This window comes from Ursus maritimus, unplaced genomic scaffold (assembly GCF_017311325.1).
Source record: "Ursus maritimus isolate PB19 unplaced genomic scaffold, ASM1731132v1 scaffold_26, whole genome shotgun sequence".
NCBI classification, from domain to species: domain Eukaryota; kingdom Metazoa; phylum Chordata; class Mammalia; order Carnivora; family Ursidae; genus Ursus; species Ursus maritimus.
The window spans coordinates 4,892,260-4,912,011 of NW_024425119.1; the positions used below are offsets into that span (position 1 = coordinate 4,892,260).

At 39.9% G+C, this 19,752-nt stretch overlaps 1 protein-coding gene across 3 annotated transcripts in view; it reads right to left on the reverse strand.

Annotated features, from left to right (window-relative positions):
* The window catches only part of PARP11 (poly(ADP-ribose) polymerase family member 11), a 42,339-nt gene extending 27,269 nt beyond the window's left edge, over positions 1-15,070 (reverse strand). For all 3 annotated transcript variants that reach the window (XM_040642055.1, XM_040642057.1, XM_040642056.1), the window contains exon 1: positions 14,855-15,070. In XM_040642055.1, coding sequence (XP_040497989.1) covers positions 14,855-14,872 — 18 coding nt within the window. In that variant the 5' untranslated portion in view covers positions 14,873-15,070. The remainder of the gene's footprint in view (positions 1-14,854) is intronic.
* Between the last annotated feature and the right edge of the window lie 4,682 nt (positions 15,071-19,752).

The following is a 19,752-nucleotide window of genomic DNA, read 5'->3' on the forward strand; positions in this document are numbered from 1 at the left end:
TGAGGATGCGAAGAAAAGGGTACCCTCTCACACTGTTGGTGGGAATACAAATGGGTGCAGCCACTCTGGAGACTAGTATGGAGGTTCCTCAAAAAGTTAAAAATAGAACTACCCTACAAATCAGCAATTGCACTACTAGGTATTTACCCAAAGGATACAAAAATACTGATTTGAAGGGACAGACACCTGTACCCTAATGTTTATAGCAGCATTATCAACAATAGTCAAATTATAGAAAGAGCCCAAATGTCCATCGACTGATTGATATATATATATATATCTCACATGCACAACGGAATATTATTCAGCCATAAAAAGAATGAAATCTTGTCATTTGCAATGATGTGGATGGAGCTAGAGTGTTCTATGCTAAGCAAAATAATTCAGTCAGAGAAAGACAAATACCATGTAATTTCACTCAGATGTGGAATTTAAGAAACAAAACAGATGAACATGGGGGAAAAAGAGAGAGAGAGGCAAACCATAAAACAGACTCTTAACTATAAAGAACAAACTGAGGGTTGCTGGAAGGATGGTGGGGGGGGATGGGCTAAATGGGTGATGGGTATCAAGGAGGGCACTTGTGATGAGCACTGGGTATTACATGTAAGTGATCAATCACTAAATTTTACTCCTGAAACTAATGTTACACTATATGTTAACTAACTAGAATTTAAATAAAAACTTGAAACAAAACAAAACAGAAAATAGAATCATAGTTAGCAGTACAAAGATTAAATAAACACCCAAGGCCTCTTGAGGGTTAGTTCTTCATTAAACTGCCAACTCCCATGGCCTCATTTTCACATACAGACAGTTGCTCTTTCTCTCCTGTTGCCAAAGCTTAATTTGGTTGGTTTGCTTCACAGATACTATGGCTCTTTCCAAAGACTTAGTTCATAAGATTAAGTCTTACGGTTTTCTACATTAAGTTTCCCTTCCAAAGGAAGGGCTATTCTGTATAATTAGGCTCAAAGAGTAAGTCAAGTTTAAATCAGTAACTTTAAAATATAATGGCTCTAGATTAGAGCACATTTATAGGCAATAAAATAAATGAATGTGTGCAAGTTGTCTATCTAGCTGAATAAATAAGTTTAGCCACAATGCCAATTTTCAGTTTTTAATCAGCAGGACTGATATTTCCTGCATACCAGGTTATGAAGAAAAAAGGCAATATAAAGTGAAAAAGCATTTTGTAAATTTTCAAGTGCAGTAGGTATGCTGGTAGAATCTGTCTATAATGCCGTCTAGTCCAAAGACAGTATTTATGGGGCTGGGAACAGTCAATCTGGATCATCAAATAGAAAGGCTAATGTGGAAAATGAGTTTAAAGTCAAAATCCTAATCTATAGGAGAAAAATAATATCACCTTCTGGACTGGTTAAAAGCTTTCTGGTAAGTTTATTATAGTTAACAAAATACATTATGTTAGTATGAACATGATATCTTGAGAAAATCATATTGGTAATGAAAACTTCCTTGTCTCTATAGAAAGAAGATCCAAAGCCTGCTGTTAAAAGCTTAAAAACAGGGCAGAACTTTTGGAATGAGAGTAAGGAGCTCAGTGGACCTTCTCCCCAGCAGAACCGCATTCTAATTGGTGAACATTACTTTAAAAAACAAAAACAAACAAAAAACATATAAAGTCTCTAGAAATTGCCCTAAGGGTATACAGCAAATGGAGAAACATTTAATCAAGAAAATCTACTAAATCTCAGAATAGGCAAGAGTCTGTGGCATTTGACTAAGACATAGTCCATTACCCACATTCCACCAGTACTATGTTATAGAAGCTCTACCTCAGGCATGTGCAGAGAAGAAGACAGGGGCTCCCCTTCCCTCCAGCTCCTAGTCCTGGGCTAGTTTCATCCTGGAAGGGGCAGGCTGCTAGTGTTTCTCATCTTCTTCAGCCTAGAGGTATAGGTCTATTCTGAGCAGGTAACACAGGAGACTGACCTCCTGGCTCCTCCACCCAGTCCCAGTTCATTTGGTGGAAACTCTACTCCAGGCCCAGTAGGTTAAGAATACTGAGTCCTGATTGCTACTGAACCTAGTTTGCTCATAAGATAGACGTTCCATGCCAGGAGGAGTAGGTCAAGAAGACCAGGGCTGCCAATACCTTTTCTACCCAAAGTGCAGGTATCATTGTGGGAAAAATCAGCTCCCACCCCCAACCCCAGGTGTAGTGGCACAGTGGTTCTACTGAGGGGGAAAAGGCACACCATAAGGACAAAGAGCTGCACATCTCTGTCTGAAGGGATTGACTTTATTCGGAACAGAAAATAGAGAACCTCACACCTAAGAAGGTTATTGAAAAAAAAAAAAATGGAAATCTTGAGGAAAAACAACTAAGAAGCCCAAAGCTCTAATACAAGCCAAATGGTAAAGCATACAGAAGTTTAATACAGAACACCAGGGATAATCAAGAAAAGCCCCCCTAGAATTACAATTAGCCATGAGAGTCAGGAAGGCTGTGTACAAGCACTAGGTTGTATCCACCCAGGAATGATCAGAGCAAGTCACGGGACAGACTTAAAAACATTTCCTAAGCTGCACATGGATGGATCTCACAGGGTGGAAGCCTCACTGGCACAAGGGCCTTAAACACAACCTCTGACAAAACTTTGAATAACTGTCCTTTCTCCACTAAACCTTACTTTTATTAAAAAATCAATCAATTATCTATATGTTTGTGGGTCTATTTCTGGACTCTGTTCTGCTGTAATAATCATTTTCTCTATCTTGCTGCCAATACCACACTGTTTTGATGACTGTGGTTTCACACTGAATCTTTAAATCAGGTAGTGTTGGTGCTCCAAATTTGTTCTTTTCAGAACTGCTTGGCTATACTAGGTCCTTTCAATTTTGATTGGGATGGCTTAGTGATCTATTTGTAGATAACGGCCATCTTGACAATATTGAGTATTCCAACCCATGAATGAGGTATATCTCTTGACTTATTTAGATCTTTTTTCAGTAATGTATTATAGTTTTCAGTGTATAGATCTTGCACATCATTTATGCAAGATTCATGCCTAAGTATTCCATATTTCTGATATGACTGTAAATGGAATTGCATTTAAATTTCAATTTCTGGTTGAATGTTGCTTGTATTTAAAGATACATTATTTTTTGTATACGGATCCTGTATTCGGCAACCTTACTAAATCCTCTTATTCGTTCTAGATTTTTGGACATTTCATCGGATTTTCTATATAGGCATTTTATAGATAGAGAGATACAGATAGCCTTACTTTCTTCTAGCATATAGATGCCTGTTATTTCTTTTTCATGCCTTATTGCACTGATTATCATCTCAAGTACAATGTCTATCATTTGTTTGTTCCTGATCTTAGTGAGAAAGTATTCAGTCTTTCACCTTAAGTTTGATATTAGGTATTTTGTAGATGCCTCTTGTCAGGGGTCCCCACAATCACCCTCAGGCTCATAGGAGAAGGACTCACAGGACTCAGAAGTTGGTCTACTCACGGTTACAGTTTATTACAGTAAAAAATACACACAGTGAAATAAGCAAAGGGGAAAAGCACATGGAGTGACATCCAGAGGAAACCATGTATAAGCTTCCAAATGTTCCCTCCCAGTGGAGTCACACAGGACACACTCAATTCTCCCAGCAGCCATATGTGACCAGTGCAAAGTGTTGCCAACCAGGGACGCTCACCTGAGCCTAGGTGTCCAGGGTTTTTACTAGGAGTTAGTCATATAAGCATATAGCACCCTACTTGACTGACCTCAGCTGCTGACATTCCAGATCTCCAGAGAAAGCAGGTGCTCACCATAAATCACACTGCCAGTGTAAACTATCTGGATAAACTGGTATAGCACAGCTCAAGATCTCATGCATGCAAATACACTCATTAGACAAACTATTCTAAGAGCTCAGTTCTCTGGAGCTAGGGGAAGGACAGTCATGGAGACAGGCCTCTCCTGAGAATGTACATGGTTTGAGCACCCTAGGCCTGCTGAGATAGGCCTTTTCTGCATACCCCTTATCAGGCTGAGTAAGTTCCCTTCTATTCCTAGGTTGCTGAGAGTTTTTATCAGGGATACTGGATTTTGTCAGATGCTTTCCTGCATACATTGAAATGACCAAATGGTTTTCATTTTAGTTTGTTTATATGGTGAATTACATTGATTGCTGTTCAAATATTAAACCAACCTTGTATTTTTAGGATAAGCACCATTTGGTAATTATTAATTAACCTTCTTATATGTTAGACTCAATTCGCTAAAATTTTGCTTAAAATGTTTGTATCTATGTTCATTAGGGATATTGGTCTATAGTTTCTTGTAATGTATTTGGTAATGATGGCTTCATAGAATGAGTTGTGAAGTATAACCTTCTCTTCAATTTTCTGAAAGCTTGTGCAGAACTAGTATTGTTTCTTCCTTAAATATTTGTTAGAATTTACAGGGAAACCATCTGCACCTGGAGTTTTCTTTGTGGGTAGGCCTACTGCATAAACTTAAACTCTGTAACAGATTTGGGATTATTCATGTTATTTCTTCTTGAGGGATCTTTGGTAGTCTGTGTCTTAGAATATGCCCATTTCATCTAAGTGGCCATACTGATTGACATTAAATTGTTCATAACATTCCCTTATTACCCTTTAATGTCTGTAGTGATGTTACCTCTCTCATTGTCAATATTGATAATTTGTATTCTTTCTCTCCTGATCTGTCTGGCTAGAGGTTTATCAATTCTACTGATGTTCCTCAAAACAAAAACAAAAACAAACAAACAAAAAAAAACAGCTTCTGCTTTCATTAATTTTTTTGGTTTTTGTTTAGTGATTTCCACTCTAAATTTTATTTCCTTGCCCCTGCTTGAGTTTAACTGGCTCTTCTTTTTCTGGTTTCTTAAGGAGGAAGATGTAGTCACTAATTTGTGACAGTTCGTTTCCAATATAGGCATCAAAGTAGCCATAAATTTCCCTCTAAGTACTGTTACAGCAGCATACCACAAATTTGATATGTTGTCTTCACATTTTCTATCTCTTTGACTAATCAGTTTAAGTGTTATTTACTTACCAAATGCTTGCAGGTTTTACAGCTCTTTTACTGAATTCTAATTTAATTCCATTTTGATCAGATAGCATGTTGTACATGACTTGAATTCTTTTAAATGTACTAAGACTTATTTTACAGCCCAGAATATGGTCTATCATGTGAAATGTTCCCTGTGTAGTTGAAAAAAAAAGTGTATTCAGCTGTTGTTAAGTGTAATGGTCTATAAATGTGAATTAGGTCAAGTTGGTTGATACTGTTGTTCAAATCCTCCATATCCTTCTCATGTGTACCTACTTATTCTAGCAATTATTGACAGAGGAGTATTAAAATCTCCAACTATAATGGGATTTGTCTATTTCCCCTTACAGTTCCGTTAGTTTTCTTCATGTAGTTTGAAGCTCTATTATCAGGTATATAAATGTTTAGGATTGTTACTGATTAACTGAACTCTTTATCATAGGAAATGACAAATGATATTCTTTACCCTGATAATACAATTATTTCTGAAATCTAATATACCACTCTAGCTTTCTCTTGACTGGTGTCAGCACCATAGCTCTCCTTCCATTTAGTTTTATCCTATTTGTGTCTTTATATTCAAAGTGTGTTTCTTGTAGACAACTTAGAGTCAGGTCTTCTTACTCTAATCTGACAATCTGTATTCCAACTGACATGTCTGCAGCATTTGTTTTGGTATGATTATTGACATGGTTAGGTTTAAGTTTATCGTCTTGTTATTTGCTTTTGTTCCATCTGTTCTTTGTTCCCCTTTTCATCTTTTTCGATCTTCTTTTAGATTGAGTACTTTTAGGATTCCATTTTATCTCCGCTGGTGAATTAACTATAACTCTTTGTCTACACACACCATTTTCATTACCTCACTTTCCATTCACTCTAAAATCCATTCTAATTTAGTCTTTCTAGCTTCTGGCCCAATATCTTCCACCACCATCACAAACAAGCAAACAAACAAGAAACAGCACTTGTTAGGACTTCCAATGAGCTTCAATGTTGCTAAATCCTATGCTTTTATCAGTTCTCATCTTACTAGACTGTTCAGTAACATTCCATAGTTTACCCTCTGTCCTATATTACTCTTTTCTTGATTTCCATGAAATCATATTCTCTAGATTGTCTTGGATTTTTGGCCACAAGTTCTTGATCACCTTTGCACCTTAATTTCTATGCAGCCTGTAACTTTCAGGCTCTGTGGGCTCAGTTCTAGCCCCTTTTCCTGTCTTTCTCAGCATCTTCGAAACATGGTCCTCAAGAATTATGAAGTAGTTCATAGGCATTTTCAGAGGAGAAAATAAAGAAATTTGTTCATATACATTTTGTAAAGTTGAAATGTAAGAGTAATAATGATTTTCATGAAAACCTTAATTTCTTTAAAGTTACCAACTCACTATGTCATTATGTTCAATCTATGTTGATCAGTTCATATCAGCTAGTGTTCAGCAAATATGGTGGTGTGAAACCAAGTAAACTTTCACATCATTTTCAAACAAAGCCCCAAATCAATTTACTTTGTTGATAGGGGAGAGAAGAGAGCAAGACTAACAAGGCATTCCTCAGCTAAAACAGGTAAAGGTCCTGATATCACTGGGAAACTGTCAGTCCAAATTTAATGCCCAACTTAACTGTTGAAAAAAATAAGCTACTGACAAAATTTCTTTATTAAATGACTCCATTGGAAATCACATAGTATCAATGGCATATGTCATGAGAGAGCAACTATTATCACATGAGTGTTTCAGCATATACCTTGTTTTAAAATTGAACAAACTACTTGTGGACAAAACATAAATCAGTTCTTATAGCATATATACTTGGTAATGAGGCAGAAGTATTCAACTTTTTGTTCTGCTTATCAGTGAAAACTCACAGCACAAGGGAAGACAGTTTTCATTTAGATGATGATGCTTCTGTGAGCTGTGACATGGGCTGGAAAAGGTGTAACCTACTCAAAACTGACAGACTACAAGCTATACAAACAGCAAGAAAACGTGTTGCTGCATCACTGAAGGGTGTTTTAAACACATGGAACAATTAGAAGTAAACAATATGCCTCCTGATTGTAATTGACTGTTGAAGGAAATAACCAAAATTAAGTATCAGCAAATCTTGACAACTCAGTATGTACTCTCAAATGTGTGGAAAGAAATGGCAGTGTTTGCAAAACCACCCTTCTACTTTAGTTTAAAGGGTGTCAAGGAAAAAAGTGCTGACAAGAGTTTCCAAAAGGACAGATCAGATAAAAATATTTCTTTATGATGCTGACAACACGAATAGCCATTCTTGATTTCTAGAGGCCTGCTTAAGTATATAGCTAAAACACACTCAGCATCTGAAATAACCTAAACCTACTATTTCAAGGCCAAAATTCCCCATTTTTAATGAGGAGAACAACATACCATATTTTTCAGTCACGAAACTATGCTACAAATGGTTCGATTGCTAGGGTGTGATTCTTTCCCAGAATCTGATGGCTTTCTTCACTCATCAGAGAGTGAGACTGATTTTATTACTGGGGATATATAAAGAACACATCCCAATGTTACAACAAAACACGAACAGATACCTTTCAGAGACTGAAGTAATCAAAGAATGACTAAGAATACATTTGCTCCTATCTTCCAAACATTCAGGCTGGTTGAAACATTCGCTCCTACGGTTACTTAATCTTTTAAGTGTGTCAATTTGGCAACTGATTGAACACTAGGAATAGTCTTCAGGGAGAAATCTTCTCATCCTTTCTCAATATGTGTTTGATCTTGGCATTCTAAAACATCTGACAGAGCCAGCGAACACCAGTTGCAAATCTTGACAATCTATAATTATAACCTGGAATTTCCTAATTTAGTAGAAATAAAGGGTAAAAAAACAAAAATCAGGGACACCTGAGTGGCTCAGTGGGTTAAGCATCTGTCTTCAGTTCAGGTCATGACCCCAGGGTCCTGGGATTGAGCCCCATATTGGGGTCCTTGCTTAGTGGGGAGCCTGCTTCTCCCTCTCCTTCTACGGGCCGCTCCCCCTGGTTGTGTTCTCTCTCTCTTTCTGTCAAATAAATAAATACATGATCTTTAAAAAAAATCAGTATCTGGATCTAACCTATATCGCAAGCAATCTGTCACCAAGTTAGAAACATACTTTGTAAGAGGCTGCAAAAACATCTTTTTTAATAATGAAAACAATTTTTTAAATACTACTTTCTTGTTTAAAATTGCTGATCTGCATGGATGCTGAAGGTCTGAGAAACACTGTCCTAGGGGTCTCACTTACTGTCATGATTTTAAAAACCATCCACATAGACTAAGGCCAAAATCACCACTTCTAGCCCAGTCTCCAGACCCACCTACCCGGATGCCTCTTTAACTTTATTGTTTCAATGCTTCATAGGCACGTTAAACCTATAATAGGCTCAAAGCCAAAATCTTGATCTCAGCCATATCTTCCCCTTTCCCAATCTCCCTATCTCAGTGAAAATATTTCATTCCTCCCAGCTGCCTGTGCCAGAAACCTAGCACTCTTCATCCAAAGTGCAGCCTGAACTGATCCACCTCTGTGTCTCTCGCCCTGCTATCACCAGTTTAGTCCAAATCACCTTCATCTTCACCCTGGACTACATTATAGCTCCCTAAGTGGTCTTATAACAACCTTTCCGATGGCCCTCTGCATTAGTTTTTGATAGTTGCTGGAGCAAATTACCACAAACTTAGTGACTTAAAACAACACAAATTTATTATCTTACACCTCTGTCGAAGTCTGACATGGAACTCACTAGGCTAAAATCACCATAGGCTTGATTCCCTTCTGGAGGCTGTAAGGGGGAATCTGTTTTGTTGGCCTTCTGAGCTTTTAAAAGCTAAGCACATTTCTTACCTTGTAGCCCCCTCAATTAATCTCCAAAGCCAGCAATGTTGACTATTCTTCCATAACAACATCTTTCTCTGACTCACTTCTTTTGTCTCCTCCTTTTGTTTTTAAGGATGCTTGTGATTACGCTGGGCCCACCTAGATAATCCAAAGTAATCAATCTCCCAATCATAATGTCAGCTGATTAGTGACCTTAATTCCGCTTTGCTAGGTAACCTAACATAGTCACAGTTTCTGGGGATTAGGATGTGGGTATCTTTGGGAGGCCATTATTCCGCACTTCCTAATACGTGACTCATTTTCCACACAGCAGCCAGAATGATCTTTTTAAAAACAGATATGTTCCTTCCCCTTCCTACATAAAATCCTCCAATGGCTTCCCACTCCTCCAAGGATGAAATTCAAAATCCTAAACATGTGCCACAGAGCCATGCTTGGCTAGTTCCTGCCTACATCCTGGCCTCACGTCCTGGCTCACCGGGTTCCAGCCACACATGCTTCTCTCTGCCTTGAACACCAAGCTCCTTTCTGCCTTAGGGTCTCTGCTCATGCTGGCTTTGCCATCTAAATAGCCCTCCTCAGCTCCCATCCAACCTTTACCTGGCTAACTCTTGCTCAATCCTTCAGATCGCTGTAAAAGTGGCTTTCAGAGAGTGGACTTACCTGATGCCCCAGTCTAATATTAACTCCCCCTACTATACATTGTCATTGTTCTCTTTTTCTTTCAGAGCTTTTGCTGCAATTGCAGTTAAATGTTATTTGTGTAATTATTGGCTTAATGTCTGCCTCCCTGCACTGGACTGCAAGCCCCTAAGGGATGGGACCTAGTCTGTTTCATTCACCATTGTAAATGCTGAGGCTCAGAACTGATTGGCTTATCGTAGGTGCTCAATAAATAGATGAGTGCTATCAGATAGTATTTCACAAGCAGATCCAACTCTTAGAGGGTGAGTTGTATAAGCCACAGACCTCAACATTCTGCGTATTTTAGACCAGGTGGGTCATACTCACCATTTCACCTCACTCCATCCTTCAAACCTGTCACAAACGTCTGCCTCCAGCCTGTATCACAAACTCTGATACTACAGAAACCATTAGACTCATTCCCTTAGCCTTGTGCTGCAGCTGCTGCGGCCATTCTGGGGAGGCCACATCGTTTCCCTACTGCTGCATCACTAGAAAAAAGTTCTAAAAACATGGGAGTTGGTGCCACAAAAGGGTCGTAATTTTTCTGCAGCTCAAGAATCCTTCTTTTTCTTTGACTCCCTGTGTCTTTCCTCACAGGCCCTTCTTTATCCACTTTAAATCTTATATCCTAAGTCAGACTGGAAAGAATATGTGTTCTGGAGCCAGAACGTCCTAGATTTAAAACCTGGCTCTGTCCTTATTCGGAAAGGTCACCAAACTTTGAGACTTAGTATCATCCTTGGAAAAGGGAGGCTAATTATTTATTAATTCCTATTTATTCCTAATTATTCCTGATTATTTATTAATTCCCCTCACACAGGTTTCAGGTAACCTCAATGTGGGCACACTTTGTTGAGCGCTGCTTCAGCCACCAAACACTGGCACATCACAGTACTAACAAGCTTAACTCAATCCACTACTGGGACAATTAGAAAGAATGCCAAGACACAGGGATCAGTACGAACCCATGATTGTATGTGGATCTAGGAACACATCTTCATAGACACTATGTTTGCTGCAGAACTTTCATTTCCAGGAACAGATCCTACCTCCATCCTCCCCCAAGCCTGAGGGACGCTGCCTGATTTAGAACAGATATTACACAGATGTTAGTTACCACCACCCACAAGCCCTCCATCCTCATTCTCTGAAAATGCCCATAGTGAGACTTGACTCATCAGATATGCACTTTTCCCATTTCACTCCTTTATCCAAACTGTACTTGCCATTCTCTTTCACCTTTGGGGTCTGTGGTCATTTTGCTCCTTTGCCCTTCCCAAAGGACCACTTCTATAACTTTGACACCTGGCTCGAATGTAAGTTACGTTAGTAAACCTTCCTAGTCCCCCAGTATCCTCTGGTATCACTTCCACTCCCCAAACTATATTGCAAGACCCCTGAGGGGCAGACTCTGACTTGATCCATGTTTTTAATGCCCCTCCCTGGTGTCTAGAATGTTTTATATGTGGTTGATACTTAGTAAATATTTGTTGAGTGGGTGAAATAATGAATCACTGATTGGTTTCTCTGGTAGTCCAGCTTTGACATACCAACTTGGATCTGTCAGAGAGACAACCAGTAGAGGTGCCCATCACCTGGCTCAGGAACAGGGTCAGGACTGAAAAGGTACATTTGGCAGGCATATTCACTACAGTAGTATCTGAAGCCTTGGAGCTCACCACAACAAGGATGTGCTGAGAAAAAACAATGGTTAACAGGAGAACGTTTCAGGGATAGAAGGAAGTGCAGTTAAGATTATGATTCAAAGATAAATCATAAAAAGAAGAAATCCAAGGCAGTACAGTCCCAGGAAAAGAAAAAAGAGAGTCCTGAGAAACACCTCTAGTGTATGCATGCTGCAGAAAGACAGAAGAGGTTGGAGGCACAAAAGTCACTACTAATGTGTTGATTCAAAAGTTTCTGGTGACCTCCTAGCAAGTGAGGTGTTAGGAGTAGAGGTGGGGCTGAGGAGTAGAGGTATGAATAAGAATGACAAAAAGTCTAAGACTATTCTTTCAAGAAGCTTGACAGAAAAAGGAGAGATAAGAATCATAGTGCCAAGTGAGTCTGGAAGCAGCTGTGAATATAAAATAACAGAAAAAGATGGCTCAGCAGGTAAAGCACTGCACCAATACACACACGTTATCACTGCCGTCACCCAGGCAACAGAACGCAGTAACACAGACACGGGTACTCATATGATTCTGCTGCATACTCACCTGCGTGATCCTGAGAAAATCTTCCCCTCCCTTAGGAACTCATCAGATTCTTTTAATAATATGCGTTCATATGTGGAAAGGAATTATGGAAGAGTTTATCATTGAAAGTAAGGTCTTAATACTGCAACACATGGGTTTGTAATCTTACAGATGTTTGTCATTTTTCAGTTTCCTTCATCAGTGTGAGAAAAGGAAACTGAAACTCCCTCATATGTAACAGTGATTACTTACTCCAATCGCAGCAAAGAGGAATAAGACACAAGAGGGCAGAGAAAGGCAGGATAAAGTCACGGTATATAGAGTCAAAGCAGTGATGGCAACCCTTTCAATTCCTTTCTACAGATTTTGCCACTTTTCTAAGCTGGGGGACGTTAGTCAAGGGCTACCTCCCCCAGGTGGATGGCACACTGCCAAGAGCTCATATCAGAACTGAGTGTGCCTGCTGCTTCTGTCAATCAGATCTGCCTTGGCAGGGACATTATGCTTACTTCAAGGTGCCTTGTCAGTGAAAAGCTTGAGTAGATACCACTGACCTCATGACTGTCTTCAAAGATAAAATAAAATTTTGTACTGAGACAAAGTTTATAACTCCTTGGTTATCTTGTTTTAGGTTTCTCCCCCAAGGAAATGCTGAAAGCTCAGTAATGATTTTCCACACTCACAGCATGTCATGGAGACTTTTCACTTGGAAGGGGCAGCTGATTCTGAGTATTGCCATGGCCAGCATCAGTGTAACATTTTCTCAAAGCCACTTGTGAGTAGAATACAGTATCATACAGAAGGTACATTTGCAATAGGAGGTATATCTGCAGCTCATAGGTGGTAAATTAAGGCCATAGATGCTATCAAAAATATACAGAAAGTAACTAGGCAGAAGTCCTCAATTAAAGCAGTTCATGGTAGCCTTGCTTCACAAAGTAGAATTTATTCTCTCATTCAATGGTAAGAAACGGCAAATAGTAATTTCGATCGATGGGTAACGCAAAAGTCATCTGCATTTATCTTTAGGATACACTGTAGTTTCGTTTTTGGTTTTTTTTTTTTTAATTCCCACTATGTTTGGCTTAGGGGAACATTAAAATTAATTTTCATTCCATGAGCACAGCTGGACAAAGAGTCCAGATGCCGCTTCTATTAATATAAACTAACAAACTACTAGAGAAACACACATACAGAACGTTGACTGTATTTTTAAAAACTAAACCGTCCATATTGACGGAATTCATATGTTCTAGGAAGGAAACAAGTGTCAGTAAGAAAATACAGTAGCACTAAGACTTACTAGGGTAGCACGGTAAGGGTCGAAAGAAGAATGTGGGATTATATGTGGAAGGGTCGCCACTATTAACAAAGGTCAGTCTGCTCTAGTGAAATCAAGCAAAATCGTTCCTTACAAGGAAATTAGATAATGCTATATAACAAACCAAAATTTATAAGACATTCACTCATGTCTTTATAATCCTTACAAACATACAAATGATCCCATAGCGACTGCTAATGTATATGTGATGGAGGAGGGAGAATGAACAGTAGGAGCAAAGGACTCCCTCTAGTACTAATCCAGTCACCTTTGCTAATTCAACAAATATTTACTGAGTGCCTACTAAGTGCCAGGCTCTGTTCTCTAACCTGAAGATATCGAAATAAACAAAACAGACAAAAATCCCTGCCCACAGGGAGCTTACAGTATAGTGAAGAATTTGAAACTTGTGACTTTGAGCAAGACAGACCTAGGTGACTAAAAAATTTGTTATGGAGAAGCCAAGACAAAGGAATTGCTAATAAAAACTGAAGACACACACGCCAGATGCACATATACACACACACACATACATGTACAATGACAGAAAATGAAGACTGCTGATGACAGTGAAACTGAATATAAAAGCAGACAGCACATTCTCATAATTCTAAATTATTTTTACTAAAATCAAATACCAGCAATTACTTTCCTGTGATGTGGCCTGATACTGCAGAGTTATATGTATGAAACCCCTCCCAAAAAAACTTATCTGACGACCAGTTACATGAATGCAGACCAACAGACTAGCTTCTACTGGATAAAAACTTAAAAACGTAACAGAATTAACTGATAAACACTCCAACTCATCTGGAAATACATTCCAGAAATGGAAAAAAAAAGTGTTGATTACAGCAAAAGAGTATTGCAAGTATGAAAATGGGGTTATAAGTAAATTTGGGCAGTTATCTCGGCATACGGGGTAGTTTCACACACTCAGTCCAACAATTTGCTGAAACGGGATTCTGCCATTTCCCCAGTCAACTCCTAAGGTGTACATTTGCCATGTTACTAGGCGATTTCAACTCTAACGAGATGAATGGAATACTCTGGGCAAACAGATTCCACTCCTTGAGAGCTGCACATTAAATAAACGTATAAAAGCAAAGCAGACAAAAATACAGGCAGACAGAATGCAAATACTGGAGTCAAACAAGGAGGGAGACAAGCCCTGCAGCTGAAAAGTTCCAGGTCATCAGTTCTGTCCACTGGAAAAAAAAAAAAAATCTAAGAACTTCACCATATAAAGGCTTAGAACATACACTCGGTCCCCTCAAGTCTGAAATGACTGTCCACCAAGAAGCGAAAAAGAGCACTGATGGTTCCTCTTAAGCCCATTCAAGACACGGGCGTCGAGTCCCCTAGCTTTAGATGGATGGGACTGGCAGGTACACCCGAGGCAAAGGCAGAGGAACACGTCCCAAGCCCTGGGACTCCGATTAGGAAGCAAAACACAAAGTTTAAAAAGACGGTGAAGGGGAAAGGGGGAGGCGGAGAAACCACAGCAAGTCAAATAAATAACTGTAACAGAAAGCAATAATGCGTTGGAGAACCCACGGAGCCATCTCCACCGCTCAAAAGCCAGAGACTATAGAAGCCGCAAGGGCCAGGATCTTCGGGGCCCCGGAACTCAACACCCAGCCTGAAGCGGGTGAGGGGGAGCAGTTCCCGGGAACCCCCTCCCGCCCCTCTCCCCTCAACCCCGCCCATTGGGTCCGCCCCGTCCCGCCCGGCTACTCACCGGATTCGCTTCCCACATAACGGTGGCGAAATCGAGCGGAGAGAGCCTGGGGGAAGGGGCTAGCCGCGGGGCCGGGGTGTTGGGTTTTTTCCGAGGGTCCCCGGGAGCGAAGGGATGGAGAAGCAACCTTTATGTAGGCCTTCCTTCTACCCCGCCCTGTCACAAGCCAGCGTCTTCGGACCACCGACCCTCCCGACTTCCGCCCGAAGCCGGCCAACCAGCGCTGGCCCCGCCCCGCCCCCGGAAGCTCGTCCCGCCCCAGCCTCTCCCTTCCGGGCTGGTGGGCGGGTCATAGTGGGCGGGGCTTGCGAGTATCAGATTGTAAGGGAATTAAAGGGCTTCTGCTCCAATCACCCTTTAAGTGCGATGTCCGCGCTGCAACGTCCCCGCTAAGTGATACTCATGCCGCGGCTGGTTGTACTTCCTCCAGTATTGATCACTATGTAGTGAGTGTAGTGGCCAAGAGTCAGACAGGCCTGGGAGTTAATCCAAGCGGGGCCAATGGCTTTTGGGACAAACTTCACTATCTTTTAATTTCCTCATCTTCAGAATGGAGAGAATAATAGCATCTACCTCAGTGTGCAGTGAGATCATTTAAAACACCAACCACAGTATTTGGTATGCAGTAAGAGCTCAATAAGCGACAGTTATTTCCCAGACACCGTGCTAGGCTCTGGAACGCTAGACCCATATGCAGTCCATGCCCTCATGGAGCTTAGAGTCTAGGGGAAATAAAACAAAAACAAAAACAAAAAGTAAGTAATTTGATATATAAGAGGTGCAGTAGGTTAGGTAGTATGGCAAGTACAGAGTTTTATGAGAGCATGCTTACCTAGGATAGGGTGTCTGCTTTCCCTTCTCCCCCCTACAGAGTTTAAGCTAAGACCTCAAGGATGTACTACTGAAGTTACCTGGATAAAGAGCTCTAAGAAATGGGGAGAATCTTCTAGGCAAAAAAATAGAATCTACCCAGGGAAAAGGAAAAAGAAACAGTTTGTCATATATCCTTCTGGGCTTTTCCATAACTCCACACATAAAAAAAATTTTTTTTTTTGTTCAAGGAATACCTACCGATTTAGAATGTGATTCTTTCACTTAATATCATGTGGATACCCTTCACTCCAATATATAAAAATCTATTTCATCATTTTGAAGTAGACTCATGGCATGCTAAGGTTTGTATGCATATCTCACACACACACTTTTGAAATAATCCATTGTGACAGACATTTAAGTGCTTTTCAATTTTTTACTATTCTAAAAAGTGCAGCAATAAACATTCTTGTACAGACGTTTCTGTACAATTTTCCATTTACCTCGTTGGAATTAGTTCTTATAAATGGAATTGTTTAGGGGCACCTGGGTGGCTCAGTTGGTTAAGCATCTGACTGTTGGTTTCAGCGTAGGTTATGGTCTCAGGGTCCTGAGATCAAGCCCCACTTGGGGCTTGTCCCTCTCCCTCCCCCTTTGCTCCTGCCCCCTTTCCGCACTCATGCACGTGCTCTTTCTCTCTCTCTTAAAGAAATAAAATCTTAAAAAAAATAAATGGAATTGTTTAATAAGAGATTATAGAAATCTCAAATTTTGATACATTTTACCAAACTATACTCAACAAGAATGTGTAAATTTGAAATCTCTAGTTTCTTCTTGTAAATGGACTGAAATAGATTTCACCTTATTTTTTTCCTACTGTACTTTTTGCAAATGGTTAACCAGTTGCCCCAATATCACTTGTCGGATAATCTTATTCTTTCCCCACTACCTTGAAGTGGCACCATTAATCACGAACTAAATGTGTGTGTGTGTATCTGTTTCTGAGCACTCTTGTCTATTCTATCAGCTATCTGCTTATTTCTGTGCTATGTCACACTTTTTAAAATTTTTTATTATGTTCAGTTAGCTACCATAAAGTACATCATTAGTTTTTGATGTAGTGTTCAATGATTCATTAGTTGCGTATAACATCCAGTGCTCATCACAACATGTGCCCTCCTTATTTTTTTTTAAAGGTTTTGTTTATTTATCTGAGAGAGAGAGAGAGCATGAGCAGAGGGAGAGGCAGAGGCAGAGGGAGAAGCAGACTCTCTGCTCAGCAGGGAGCCCAGCGCGGGACTCGATCCCAGGACCCTGGAATCATGACCTGAGCCGAAGGCAGACGCTTAACTGGCATCCCAGGTGCCCCAACATGTACCCTCCTAAATACCCATCACCCAGCTACCTCATCCCCACACTGCCCTCCCCTCTGAAACCCTCAGTTTATTTCCCGGAGTCTCTCATGGTTTGTGCTATATCACACTTATAATCATTGTAGCTTTGTAATGTATTTGCTGTTTCATAAAGCAAGTTCTCCCCTAATTCTCTTCTTTCAAAATTTTCAAATTCATGAATCTTCCCATTCAGGACTACATCTCTTCATGTATTTAGGTATTTTAAATTTCAAAGACATAAAAAAATTTCACAAAGATTTGCACAATTTTTGTGAGATTTGTTTCTAGATATTTTATGGTTTTTTTATATTATTGCAAATGAGATATTTTTCATTACTGTAAATTAGGAAAACTTTGTTTCTATTTATTATTTATTTATCTCATATCCTAACACACTGAAAATGTCTTATTAGTTCTAAGAATTTGCCAGCTGATGTCTCTGAATTTCTATGTCAACAATCATATCACCTGCAAATAATGCAATTTTCTCTCTTCCTGTTCAATTGGCCAAAACCTCAGAAAACTTTTGAAGAATACAGGACAAGATAATGGGCATTCAGTCTATAATGTAGTAAGACGAGCATTTGCCCTTAGTGGATTCTTGATATCCTTTAAATACACTGTTATCCTGGGGTGCCTGGCTGGCTCAGTTGGTAGAGTATGTGACTCTTGATCTCAGGGTTGTGGGTTTGAGCCCCACATTGGGTGTAGAGATCACTTGAAAATAAAATCTTTAAAAAACACTGTCATCTTTGAAGAAGTTTCCTCCTATTCCTAATTTACTATGAGATTTGAATTAGGAAAGGAGGTTAAATTTTATTAACTGTCTCTAAAGGTCTATTCCATATTCACTTTTTACTCTGACTTATTAATATAATGAACTGTAGTAGATTTCCTAGTGTCCAACTCATCCTTACATTCTTGAAATAAACTCTGCTTTGTCATATATTCATTATTCTTTGAATATACTGCCAGATTCAATTTGTTAATCTTTTATTTAGGATTATAATTTATAATTAATGAAATTTGTCCATGGTTACTGGTGTTTTTTGTGTCTGTGTCTAACACGTTTTGTTAAGTGAATAGCAACAGTTTAAGTTATTTAGCTCTTCTTCAAAGGTGGGGATTTTTACAAAGCAAGTTTAACAGGAAAGATTAGGACCAAGTCCTCAGCCTTTTGTGGGGTTGGGACTATACTTCATTTTCTTGAAGTCTTGGGGTTGCCTGGGCTGGTGGTCAGAGAATGGAATGGAGAAAACACAATGGGTTTGAATATACATCAACTTTTAAAATATAAACTGCTGTATCTCAAAGTAACATGAAGGGAACATATTTCATAAACTGGAAATAGCTGCACAAATTTTAGTATTATTTTTTTCCTTATCGTTCTTGAGTTATGACCACTGAGAGAGTAGGAGTGGAAAGGGACCTTAGTGATGGTTTAGTCCTGGGGTCGTAAACTCATAGCTAATTACTTTTAGCACAAAGAGAGTATTTACATTTTTTTGGTCAGTGGCTGCCATTTTAAAACCGGGACATTTCACATGAACCACTGTGGCTCTCCAGCTTCCCTTAGTCACGGTATATTCACCTATGCTAACAACTGGCCAAACTCTCGTTGACCTCTTCCCACTAGGAATAGCCACTCAGTGTTACCTGAGTTACCGGGCCAGTATCTCTCATCCTTAAATTACCTACCCGGGCCCTCTGGGTGTTTGGAATTGTACTGATAATCCACCTCTTATTCTGCTGAGGAAACCCAATGAATCTGGGACTTCCTAAAATTCCTCATAGGAAACAGCTTCACTGTACTCTCCCATACCCATCTCAGGTGTGGGCTCAATCACTGGGGCTCAACCTCTCATAGTCTTTCGATAGATTACTTTCTTCATGTAATGCCTGAAATTCTGCCGGTCACACCAAGTCCAGCACTGGGAATGCTCCCCTCTGCATCACAGCTCTGGGCAAAGTGCCATGTCAGTAGAAACTACGCACACTGACCACGGTCACTGGTTTTCTCAGGAAGACCAAACAAACAGAAGACAATTTACTTTATCTTTTGTGTTTTCTCTGTGTGTTCTGGGTGGAGGCGTCTAGAGCCATGCTAAGCCCAGCCCAAGGATCCTGAGTGATTGCAGCCCCCCTTCCACCTGGTTGAGTTTATTAGCTCTTTGAATGCCAGGAGAGGAGGGAGGAAATGCCTGAGGGGAAAGGAGCGAGGAGAAGAAAAGCAGCAGTGGAGACCTATCACTGGAAAGCACGCAAATAATCAGAAAACCATTAGTTGAGCGGCAAGGCAAATATGTGCAAACAAAATCCATCTCACATACAGACAATAGGAGGAGAAAGGAGAACCAAATAAGTGGTGAGATGCAAGATATCTCATCGCTTATTATTTTAATGTAACTTTCTATAACTGTTTTTATTTTTAAAAGCCACATTTAGGGCCAGAAATAGGGGAGACCTAGAAATGCATATAGAAGACAGGCTGGATTTGACAGAAAGGAGGAGCTGGAGACCGGAAGAAGGCGCAAAAGGAGAGCCGAGGGGCCACAAGAGGGTACGGGAGTAAGGGAGAAAAAGCTGCATTTGTGCCCATCAGCCTTGAATATAAAGACCCAGCCTCAGTCTGAAAAAGAGCCAACAATGAGGCAGCCCCAGAATCAGCCCTGCTGTTGAAGTCTGACGCGT